The sequence below is a fragment of the Oncorhynchus tshawytscha genome, linkage group LG02 (genome assembly GCF_018296145.1).
Source record: "Oncorhynchus tshawytscha isolate Ot180627B linkage group LG02, Otsh_v2.0, whole genome shotgun sequence".
Taxonomy (NCBI): Eukaryota; Metazoa; Chordata; class Actinopteri; order Salmoniformes; family Salmonidae; genus Oncorhynchus; species Oncorhynchus tshawytscha.
Window position 1 is genome coordinate 16277542 of NC_056430.1, and position 12588 is coordinate 16290129.

General features: G+C 45.5%; 1 protein-coding gene across 4 annotated transcripts in view; it reads right to left on the bottom strand.

Moving 5' to 3' along the window:
- The window catches only part of LOC112263077 (voltage-dependent calcium channel subunit alpha-2/delta-2-like), a 296787-nt gene that overhangs the window by 58315 nt on the left and 225884 nt on the right, over positions 1–12588 (bottom strand). For all 4 annotated transcript variants that reach the window (XM_042331135.1, XM_042331134.1, XM_042331138.1 and 1 more), the window contains 2 exons: positions 5044–5094; positions 4128–4227 (listed from right to left, as the gene is read on the bottom strand). In XM_042331135.1, the coding sequence (XP_042187069.1) occupies positions 4128–4227; positions 5044–5094 (151 nt within the window). The remainder of the gene's footprint in view (positions 1–4127; positions 4228–5043; positions 5095–12588) is intronic.

The following is a 12588-nucleotide window of genomic DNA, read 5'->3' on the forward strand; positions in this document are numbered from 1 at the left end:
GGAAGCATGGAATTCCTGATTGACCATACAGCCATGGCTATATTACATTTACATATTGAACTAAGCAAGTCAGTTAAGAACAAATTCTTATTTACAATGACAGCCTAGGAAGTGGGTTAACTGCCTTTTTCAGGGGCAGAAGAACAGATTTTTACCTTGTCAGCTCAGAGATTCGATCTAGCAACCTTTCGGTTAATGGCCAAATGCTCTACCCACTAGGCTACCTGCCACCCCATATTTATATACTGATAAAATACGACATAAGAGCGCTTCCCAGGTGACGCAGAGGTGACCTGGTGACCTGGTTTGGGAACCAAACCGTGCAGGTTCAAACCCACATGGGCAGATTGTCAACATATGAAGTGTAAAACATATGGTTGTATTTGTTGGATTGAATGCTGTTCACATGTCCGGTGAAGGAAAATAACATTCCAGGTGTGTCTTGTTCATTTGTGGCATTTCTTTCCTTCTTAATGCATTTGAGCCAGTCAGTTGTGTTATGACAAGGTAGTGGTGGTATACAGAAGATAGCCCTATTAGGTAAAAGACCGAGTGCTATGATGAAACTTGCTCTCGTGAGGACCGCCACAGGAAAGGAATATCCAGAGTTACCTCTGCTGCAGAGGATAAGTTAATTAGAGTTAACTGCACCTCAGATTGCAAGATTAATGGGAACTTCTTCAAGACTGTTGGAAAAGCCTTCCAGTAGACGCTGGTTGAGAGAATGCCAATCGTGTGCAAAGCTGTCATCAAGGCAAAGGGCTACCTTGAAGAATCGCAAATATAAAATATATTTTGATTTGTTTAACACTTTTTTGGTTATGATTCCATATGTGTTATTTCATAGTTTTGATGTCTTCACTATTATTCTACAACGTTGAAAATGGTAAAAATGGTAAAAATGGTAAATGGTAAAAATAAAGAAAATCCCTTGACTGGTACTGCAGTATTTTGTAAATGTTCTGAAGACCTCCATGACAAGGTCAAATGTATATTGCGTGAATATGAATGGAATATTATGTTAAACCTAAAACAAATATGGTGCTCTCATGCATGGTTCATAAAACTCACTTATTTCATTCTTACAACATTAAATCAAATCGAATCGACTCAAATTGTATTTGTCACTCGCAGCGAATACAACAGGTGTAGACATTACCATGAAATGCTTACTTACAAGTCCTTTCCCAACAATACAGAGTTAAAAGGGAATAACAATTAGCACCATTTAAAAAAGGAAATAGTAACACAATAAAATAACAATAACAAAGCTATATACAAAGAGTCAATATACAGGGGTACGAGATAGTTGAGGTAATTGAGGTAATATGTACATGTAGGTAGGTGTAAAAGTGACTAGGCAATCAGATAAAAACAGAGTAGTAGCAGCATATGTGAAGAGTGTGAAAGAGTATGAAAGTGTGTGTGTGTGTGTGTGTGTGTGTGTGTGTGTGTGGTAGTGTCAGTGTAGTATGTGTGAGTGTGTGGGTAGAGTCCAGAGAGTGTGCATAGAGCCAGTGCAAGAGAGTCAGTGCAGAAAAAGGGGGTCCATACAAATAGTCTTGGTAGCCATTTGATTAACTGTTCAGCAGTCTAATGACTTTGGGGTAAAAGCTGTTCAGGAGCCTTTTGGTCCCTACTTGGCACTCCGGTACCGCTTGCGAGAGAACAGTCTGTGACTAGGTTGGCTGGAGTCTTTGACAATTGTTAGGGCCTTCATCTGACACCACCTGGTATATAGGTCCTGGATGTCAGGGGGCTCAGCCCCAGTGATGTGCTGGGCCGTACACACTACTCTCTGTAACACCTTACGGTCGGATGCCAAGCAGTTTCCATACCAAGCGGTGATACAGCCAGTCGAGATTGTGCAGCTATAGAACTGATTGAGGATCTGAGGGCCAGGCCAAATCTTTTCAGACCCCTGGGGAAGAGGCATTGTCGTGCCTTCTTCACAACCGTGTAGGTTTATTTGGACCATGATAGGTCCTTAGTGTTGTGGACACGAGGAACTTGAAGCTCTAGACCCACTTCACTACAGCTCTGTCGATGTGGATGAGGGCGTGCTCGGCCCTCCATTTCATGTAGGCCACAATCAGTTCCTTTGTCTTGCTGACGTTGAGGGAGAGGTTGTTGTCCTGGCAGTGTCTGACCTCCTCGCTTTCGGCTGTCTCATCGTCGTCAATGGTCAGGCCTGCCACCATCGTGTCGTCTGCAAGCTTAATGATGGTGTTGGAGTCATGCACGGTCACCCACACAGTCGTGGGGGAACAGAGAGTACAGGAGGGGACTAAGCACTCACTACCGAAGGGCCAATGTGTTGAGGGTCAGCGTGGCAGATGTGTTGTTGCCTACCCTCACAACCTGGGGGACGGCGCGTCAGGAAGTGCAGGATCCAGTTGCAGAGGGAAGTGTTTAGTCCCAGGGTCCTTAGCTTAGTGATGAGCTTGGAGGGCACTATGGTGTTGAATGATGAGCTGTAGTCAATGAACAGCATTTTCTGACATAGGTGTTCCTCTTGTCCAGGTGGGAAAGGGCAGTGTGGTGTGCAATAGAGATTGGGTCATGGAATGGGTCCATAGTGTATGGGATGATGATGTTGATGTGAGCCTTTCAAAGCATTTCATGGCTACAGATGTGAGTCCTACGGGGCGATAGTCATTTAGACCAGTTACCTTGGGATCTTGGGCACAGGGACTATGGTGGTCTGCTTGAAAAATGTAGGCATTACAGACTGGGTCAGGGAGAGGTTGAATGTCAGTGAAGACACTTGAGTAGACATCCTTTTAAAGGTCTTACTCGTATCGGTTACGGAGAGCGTGATCATACAGTCGTTCAGAACAGCTGGTGCTCTCATGCATGGTTCTGTGTTGCATTAAGGGAATGTCCTGTGGAACTTAAACATTGTATGAATGTCATCACAACTGAGCATATTTTGTGTTTTAGGGACCTATCTCTTGTAATGTACCCACACTGTTCCCACAACCAAGTCAAATGTTATTGGAACCTTTACAGAACTCAGAAAGGCTGTTCTGGGAACGTTCTTGCAACATAAAAGGAATGTTTTGTGCACCCTGATACAAACATTATCTGACTGTCAGCTTGGACAGTTTTAGTGTTTTGGGAACCTATCTGACATATGGAATTGATTTGACATGGTCATATTATGGATCGTTTACATATTGATTTAGAATTTTAGGTATGACAAAATATATAAACAAACTATTTGATAAAATATTTGTTTTGGCCTTTACTACTAAAGCCCATAGGAACACATTGAATAACATTCAGAAATGGCAAAAAGAACAGTCAAAAAATGTATTATAGGAAACAAGGTTTCGAAGTGTCTGTCCTTTATTACTTTGATAACATTTCTTAAGACCTGCTTAAAACACATTAATAATGGTCTATATTCAATTAATTTATTCAAATAGACCCACCTCGGCCCATGTCTACTCCCACTCGGCATGTTCACGGGAGATATGAAAGGCTGATCCCGGCAAGAACGTGGCAATAATGGGACCGTATGAATTGGATTCTAAAAAACATTGGCAGATGTATTGTTCCCACAATCTAAATAAACTTTCTGGGAACCTTTAAAGAACATATTAAATATGTTCTGGGAACGTCAGGTGAATGTTTTTTGTATCCTAAAAGAAACCTTGTAGAATCATCCACACAACTGGACAGTTTTTGTGCTTTGGGAACATATTGTTTGTGATGTCCCCACACTGTTCTCAATAGACTGTTCTCACAACCTAATGAAACATTCTCGGGAACCTTTAAAGAACAGATTAAATGTGTTCTGGGAATGTTTTTGTAACATCAGGTGAATGATTATCACAACAACAGGGTCCAGTTTTTGTGTTATAAGAACATTTGCAGCGACCTAACGTATGTTCTGGGAACTTTCTCAGAAACAATTTTGGTTTGCTGGGATGTGACTATGTGATAGGAACCTGGGTGAACGTTTGCTCATGACCACATCACCATACCCATATAATATGTTTATACTGCATTGGAGGTGTTAACCATGTTATTACATTTCGCATATTGAAGAGAAACCAGACCTTTATCAGAGATATGACAGAACCGTTCTATCCATCACCTTATCAGAGGAGGATACTCACCCTGGCTACATTCACATAGTCGTCATCTGACAGAGTGTCTAGCATCTCCATGACCGACGTCTTCATCAGTTTCAGAGTGAGTCCACTGACACTGCCACTCCTACAGGCACAACGCAACACACAACCATCAGCGCATTGAGCCATACAGTTCAACCTAAACGGTTCCATCTTAAAACCTCATCCAGACGATATGGTACAGCCACAGGAGATTCTACAGTGACGGTCCCTTTGCTTCTGTATACTGTGATGAGTGTTTATAGGTTGGCGGTCTGGCAAGAGGACACATCCATCCTCTCATTCCTCTCATGACCCAATCACAGTCGATTTCGTCATGCATTCAGAATGTTCATCTTCATATTGTACCTCTTAGACATGTATATAATAGCAAGAGATATGTGGAGATTATTATGATTGAGAGAGAACTCTCAATTCTCTGCAAACCAACAGGTGGCACTAGAGACCTTTACTGTTCCTGCTAAAATGCCACTGGTGGGGGTGGGGGAGGACATGAGGGAGCAGAGAGGACAGGAGGGGGAGAGGACAGGAGGGAGGAGATAGGGAAAAGGAGGGGGAGAGGGAGAAGGAGGAAGGAGAGGGGAGGAGGCGGGAGGAGAGAGGGAAAAGGAGGATGGAGAGAGGGAGGAGGAGGAAGGAGAGAGGGAGGAGGCGGGAGGAGAGAGGGAAAAGGAGGAAGGAGAGAGGGAGGAGGAGTAGGAAGGAGAGGGAGGGAGGGAGGGGTAGGGAGGAGATAGGGAGGAGGAGAGAGGGAGAAGGAGGGGGAGGGAGGGAGGAGGAGTAGGAAGGAGAGAGAGGGAGGGAGAATGGGGAGGGAGAAGGAGGGAAGAGAAATGGGAAGGAGAGAAAGGAGAGAAGGAGAAGGAAAGCTTGACAAAGAAAGACTAAACTAGATACTCACACGTCCACGATGATGATCATGTCCTTGGGAGATGATGCCCCTTGGATGTACCTGTTTCAAAAAGAAAAAGGGGTTTAACAAGTTGTATTCATCTTCACTGCGTAGAATTGAACTGGTAGATTTAAACTGGATTCAAGGTTACAATAAGCTGAGCTATGTTAATATGTAGCAACCTGTTCACAGCATATTTAATGCTTTCAAGAGCTGTGTCTAAATCGATTCTAAGCTTTGTTGAGACAAGCTTGAATGGAGTCCCGGCTTAGCTAAGGTTAATTTAAGAAAAAGCTATGTTTGTATGGATTCAAAGCTTTGTTGAGCAACCTATACAGATGTTAGATCTTAATTTGATCACCCGGTTGCAGGATAACTTTTCTGCAATGCAGGAAATGTAGAAATTGTAGTGTATTTGAGGTTTAAAAATGCTTCTGAAGTTTGTAATTTCCATTTCGAAATTTCAGATTAGATTTTCCCTTACAAAAAATGTATCAACCTCTACAATGTCCATTCATTATAATCCACATAATAATTCACATTTACTGTTACTGCAGGATAATTTTCCTGCTGTAGCAAATTGGTTCAAATGAAGATCCCACATCTGTACATGTATATCTGGAGTCTGAGTAACCTGAGTCTTCTTTATGCAGACTTTGTCTCAGCTGTTTTAAATGTATTTAGTTTTAGTCTGAGCTATAGAGATTTCGGCCATGTTTCTAAGCAGGCTGAGTCGGGCTGGCCTGTGTTTCGGGAGTCTGAGCTGAGCTAAGCGCTGTCTGTCTATCTGTAAAATAAGATTTGTACTGCTCTATTCCCCTGATGATGTCAAACACATTATTTACTATGTCAGCGAGAGACACAAGCTGCTTAACACCATTATGCTACAGTTTCAAAGCTACTCCCAAAATAGGGCAGCTATGGGTGTGTGGGTGTGAGTATGTGTGTGTATCAGCCATGATGGTGCAGGGCGGGTCTGTGGGAAAGCAGAAACACAGTAGGACACAGAACCAGGGATGCTAGGCACTTTGCTGTCCTGGAAAAGCCACAAGCACAAACGTCTGTCCACTGCTGATAGAGGCTGACATATAGAGGCAAATTAGAATGCACTCATTCCCTTCCAACTGCAATTAAAATCACATTTCACCTGACACAAATGGAGCAGAGATTGATGTAACGTTCTCAACATTTTCCATAGTTTGGTGGGGGGTTAAAATGCTAACGTTGAGTTAGTTTGGCATGCTGAGGAGCAAGCAGAGCAGACCGAGTAGTTAGTGGCCGACTTTAAGCAGAGGCAGAGGCAGACCAATAATCAGGGGTCTCTTTTTGCTGATTATCAGCGGTTCTGCTGTGTGTGGAGGCAGGCCAGCTGCCTGTGAGCCAGTGAGGCGCTTTTCTTAAGCTGGACCAAGCCGATACGGAGGAAAAGAAGAACTGAGTCCCTGTTGGCCTTGCTGCTGCTCCCACAAGCCCTAGCCCAGTACTTCACTGGCAGACTCCACGTCGTCACTCCAACCTGCACACTGACCCCTGACCTCTGTTCCACTGCTGTCCCTCAGCACTGCTGTGGCACCAAATCCCAGCTTCAAACACAACCAGGGCCTCACTCTCTTGAAACCCCTTCTGAAACCCTAGGACAGAACACAGTCAGGCCAGCCACTGCCGCCGCCAACACTTAACAGGTTGATTAACCGAGCATGCCCAGAATGGGCAGAAGTGTGTGGGGGAGGGGTGCACTCCAATTAATTTCAATAATAGAGAACGCCACATCAAAGGTAGAACTTTCACAGCTCTCCACCACTGTGTGCCATTCAGAATAAGGTTTGGAACTATGAAGCGTATTGGCATGACATCAATTTAATGATGGAAATCTTAATTTGATAGAGAGAAGTGTGCATGGAGAGCGAGAAGGGGAGAGAGAAGGAGAGAGAGCTAGACTGCACGCAGTGATGACTTCATTCTGTGGGTAGATGGAGTTGTGAAAGTGGTCATTGATGCAGCACCCAAACCCAGTCAGAATGTCTGAAGAAGGGCGCTTCGGTGAAGGCCCTAGACCGTAGCAACACCAACAGAGTGGCTGGAGGATTTCATTAAATACTCCAGCTAGACTCTTTATCACAGTGGACTCTAGTGCTTTATTACAGCTGTAGTTATTCATGGGTTAAATGTTAATAACAGGGCACAGCAGACTTCCATTACTGGTTCAACCTCAGCTGCACCACAGTCACATAACATAGTGAAATGCTAAGCTATCATTAACTCCCCATATGTCGGGGAAATATGTCGGGGAAATATGTTAGGGGAAAACAATGTCACTTTTATACAGACTGTTTCTCTTAGGGGTTTGAGTAAAGCACAGAGACGAGAGAGGACAGGGTGGGATCACTTGCCACATAAGTTATACTGCTGCCACGACTGATCTTTCCACAGATTGTCTTGCTGCATCTGACTGTGGCACCTCTCTCTCTCTCTCTCTCTCTCTCTCTCTCTCTCTCTCTCTCTCTCTCTCTCTCTCTCTCTCTCTCTCTCTCTCTCTCTCTCTCTCTCTCTCTCTCTCTCTCTCTCTCTCTCTCTCTCTCAAGCATGTGTGGGGGAGAGTGGAGTGGAGTAGAATGGGTTGGAGGGGGCTATTTTTCAATCTCCAGGCTGATAGTAGTTCCACGGTATGACTGATAAACCATCATGGATTGAAGCTGATAGTAATATGACTGTTACGTCTGATCTTTCATATTTGCCTCATGGATCCAGATGTGTTTTTTCTGCATGGGTTCCATTCTGTAATTACCTCTTGGCTCCTGCCCCCTGATGCCATTCTTTCCCTGTCATTACCCAGTCTCCTGCATGCCAGGGCCAGGTAAGGACCAAATGGACCTGGCTAGTGCTGAACTGAGCCCAGGCACTCGCCCATCCCCGCCGTTCCCTGCCCTCCATCCACCATCAGCTATACAGCCATCAGCCATGCCCCTGCAACACACTCTCTCTCTCTCTCGTTCTCGTTCTCTGTTATTTAATGGTAATTACTCTGTTATTTAATGGTAATTACTCTACATCATCTAATAACACTATACTACCCCCTTGACAGTGTCCACATCACCAACAAACTAACATGGTCATGACAGTCACGTCAAAGCTCATCATTAAGCTAAGGACCCTGGGGACTAAAACCTCCCTCTGCAACTGGATCAAGAGGTGGTTGCTCAGTCCCCTCCTGCCCCCTGTTCACTCATGACTGCACAGCCAGGCACGACACAACCGTGGTAGGCCTGATCTTCCTGCCGTCCAGGACCTATATACCAGGCGGTGTCAGAGGAAGGCCCTACAGGGGGCAGGAGACTGCGAACGGCCCAGTAAATCACTGGGGCCAAGCTTCCTGCCGTCCAGGACCTATATACCAGGCGGTGTCAGAGGAAGGCCCTACAGAGGGCAGTGCGAACGGCCCAGTAAATCACTGGGGCCAAGCTTCCTGCCGTCCAGGACCTATATACCAGGCAGTGTCAGACAAAGGCCTTAAAAATTGTCAAGGACTCCAGCCACCCTAGTCATACACTGCTATCTCTGCTACCGCACGGCAAGCTGTACCGGAGCGCCAAGTCTAGGTCTAACAGGCTTCTAAACAGCTTCTACCCCTAAGCAATAAGAGTCCTGAACATCTAATCAAATGGCTACCCAGACTATTTGCATTGACCCCACTCTTTTATGCTGCTGCTACTCTCTGTTATTATCTATGCATAGTCACTTTAATAACTCTACCTACAGTACATGTACATATTACCTCAATTATTCGACTAACCGGTTGACTCTGTACCGGTACCCCCTTGATTTGAAGTGGTCACACAATGATTACTATATGTAGGCCTATGTGGTAGCTGTTTTGACCAATGTTTCAAGCAATGCTTGTAAGCTAATGAAAGTAAACACTATTCAGCCACTCACCATGTAAATATTTGTTTGCATGACAACATAAAACAGTTAAAATGATTTGTTTGAGCGGCAGGTCTCAAGGCAGGGGAGAGGGTATGGCACTAAATGAGAACAGATTAAAGCTGTGAAATCTGTACCAAACCCCCTCCCCAACACATTACACAACCAATAGAACACAATGACTTTCTGCGTGGCTGTGATTGTATTTCTGTCCCTTCGTGGCAGTCTGGTAAAAGAGTCTCATTGGAATTCATGAAATAGTTTTCTCACGACGTAGCACTGTAAAATCAATATATTAACTGTGCCGGGGGGCTAACACTGTCAGGAGATTGTGTTTATGCACCCTGACCCGTTTCTCTGAGTGGCGTGCATTACATTTGAACCGGGGGAATTATCTCCGTACGTTTCAGATGATACACGATGATATAACACTATACATGGAGTGGCCCAGGTTGATCTTATTCTGGAATCTAGTACGTGTGCAGGCGTATGGCTGTGTGTGTAATTGTGAGTGTATGTGTGCATGAGCGCATGTTTCTATAAATATCTCTTTATGTGTGTTTCTGAACGTATATATTGTAATGTATGTATAGAGTACATGTATACGACTCTATGGGTGCAGTTTTGTATGTACATCCTGTGAGTGTGTGGATACTAACAGGGTATGTTTGAGCTGTGTGTGTGTGTGTGTCTGTATGTCTGTGTGTGTGCGTGTATGTGTTTTGTGATGATGGGCTTAGTGCTCATGTGGATGTGGCTGCCAAATGAAGATTAAATTAAGATAAAAATATAGGACGATGTGGCCTAGAGAGCCTGCAGGAAAAAGAGATGTTGTCTTCCTTTTATTTATTAGACTTTTTTTGGTTGATTACTTGAGGGGTTGATACCAAGAGTCACATTCCATATTTCATGTTATGCCCATAGTATGAAACATTATAAATAATTTATATGTTACAGGAAAAGGTTTAAAATCAGGAAACAAGACAACATTTGAATTCAGACAATCAAACAGTAGCTATAAAGTTTACTACTATAAACCTAAACTGATTGATTTACAGGTTTGGGTTGAGTTACTGTCTCTTGACAAAATCACTTGTTGCATGCTTTATGGGGCCAAGGTCACAATTTCCATGCAAATATTCATACTGTGACACAGTCATGGTCATAATTTACAATACAGATAAAGGAGCTGCCTTCCCTTTGACTGAACCACCCCTACAGGAGGGAGAATGGGAGAGGCAGGCAGGGTGCTGAAAGGGAGGGAAGGAAGCGAGGGAGCTAGTAGGAAGGGAGTCTGGAGAAGGGAGGGCCCCAGGTGGGAGGGAGCCGGGAGCCAGGTGGGAGGGAGCCGGGTGCCAGGGAGGGAGGGATGGAGCCGGAAGGGAGGAAGGAGGAGGGAGGGAGCCAGGTGGGAGGGAGGAGGGAGGGAGCCAGGTGGGAGGAAGGAGGAGGGAGGGAGCCAGGTGGGAGGAAGGAGGAAGGAGGGAGCCAGGTGGGAGGAAGGAGGAGGGAGGGAGCCAGGTGGGAGGGAGGAGGAGGGAGGGAGCCAGGTGGGAGGAAGGAGGAGGGAGGGAGCCAGGTGGGAGGAAGAGGGAGGGAGGGGGCCAGGTGGGAGGAAGGAGGAGGGAGGGAGCCAGGTGGGAGGAAGGAGGAGGGAGGGAGCCAGGTGGGAGGGAGGAGGAGGGAGGGAGCCAGTTGGGAGGGAGGAGGAGGGAGGGAGCCAGGTGGGAGGGAGCCGGGAGGGAGGGAGGGATAGAGCCGGGAGGGAGGAAGGAGGAGGGAGGGAGCCAGGAAGGAGCGAGGAAGGAGAGAGGAAGGGAGCCAACAGGGATGGAGGGAGCTGGGAGGAAGCGTGGAGGGATCCTTTAGGAAAGGAGCTGGGAGAGAGGGAGCCAGGTGGGAGTCTGGAGGGATCCTTGAGGAAGGGAGCTGGGAGGGAGGGAGCCGGGAGGGAGGCAAGCCCAGAGTCTCAGCTCCTGTTTGGGATTGACAAGGAGCCATAATATTTACAGAGACGGTAGATTGACTTCTGAGAGATCAATATCTGTTATGGCCCTGCATTCCGTCCTGAACCTGGGAGGTAATGGGATCTCTGCAACACTTGGCTAAGAGAACTTCATGCCCGTCTCTCTATATTTATCTCTAGTCTTCTCTCAAATATATTTCAAATATATACAGTACTGTAACGATGTGCAAATAGTTAAAGTACAAAAAGGAAAATAAATAAACATGAATATGGGTTATATTTACAATGGTGTTTGTTCTTCACTGGTTGCCCTTTTCTTGTGGCAACAGGTCACACATCTTGCTGCGGTGATGGCACACTGTGTTAATTCACACATTAGATATTGGGGTTTATCAAAATTGGGTTTGTTTTTCGAATTCTTTGTTGATCTGTGTAATCTGAGGGAAATATGTGTCATATAATATGGTCATACATTTGGCAGGTTAGGAAGTGCAGCTCAGTTTCCACCTCATTTTGTGGGCAGTGTGCACATAGCCTGTCTTCTCTTGAGAGCCAGGTCTGCCTACGGCGGCCTTTCTCAATAGCAAGGCTATGCTCACTGAGTCTGTACATAGTCAAAGCTTTCCTTAAGTTTGGGTCAGTCACAGTGGTCAGGTATTCTGCCACTGTGTACTCTCTGTTTAGGGCCAAATAGCATTATAGTTTTTGTTAATTCTTTCCAATGTGTAAGTAATTATCTTTTTGTTTTCTCATGATTTGGTTGGGTCTAATTGGGTTGCTGTCCTGGGGCTCTGTTTGTGAACAGAGCCTCTCTCTCTCTCTCTCTCTCTCTTCTCTCTCTCTCTCTCTCTTTCTCTCTCTCTCTCTCTCTCTCTCTCTCTCTCTCTCGCTCTCGCTCTCTCTCGCTCTCCACCTCTCTCGCTCTCTTGCTCTCCACCTATCTCGCTCTCCCATTCTCTTCCCTGACTTCCTTTGATAACCTGAACAGACAATATAATGGTCAAATGTCAATAATTAATGTCAGAGCAATTGGAAACTTTCAAGTGTATTGACTGGACCATTAATTTTCTTGAGGCCGTTAGTGGGGGCAGAGCAGACAGACAGACGGGGGGAGGGAGGGAACGAGGGAGGGAGGGAACGAGGGAGGGAGGGAACGAGGGAGGGAGCCCATCTGTGGAAGCACCGAGCAAGTCAGCCTCATTATCTCCCTACACACTCATACACACACACACACACACACACACACACACACACACACACACACACACACACACACACACACACACACACACACACACACACACACACACACACACACACACACACACACACACACACACACACACACACACACAGAGGACCCCAACCGGCACATCTAAAGGTCAGGTCAACCAGCCCTAAACTCATTCCCATAAAGGCGGAGGTCTATTAGGTCACAAACTGTGCATGAAAGCCATCCTTTTATTTCCCTGTGTAAATCACAGTTCAGTGTCGGGGGTATGGAGCGTGTTACTGTGATTGCATCTGTGCACTCTATACTGGTATTTATGAGAATATATAACAGCATATCGCTTAGTATTAGGAGAGGAGTTATCGGTCACTGTGGAGGAGTGCTGATGTTTGTTTGGGTTTGTGGGAGTGCATGCTTATATGTGTATCTACATGTC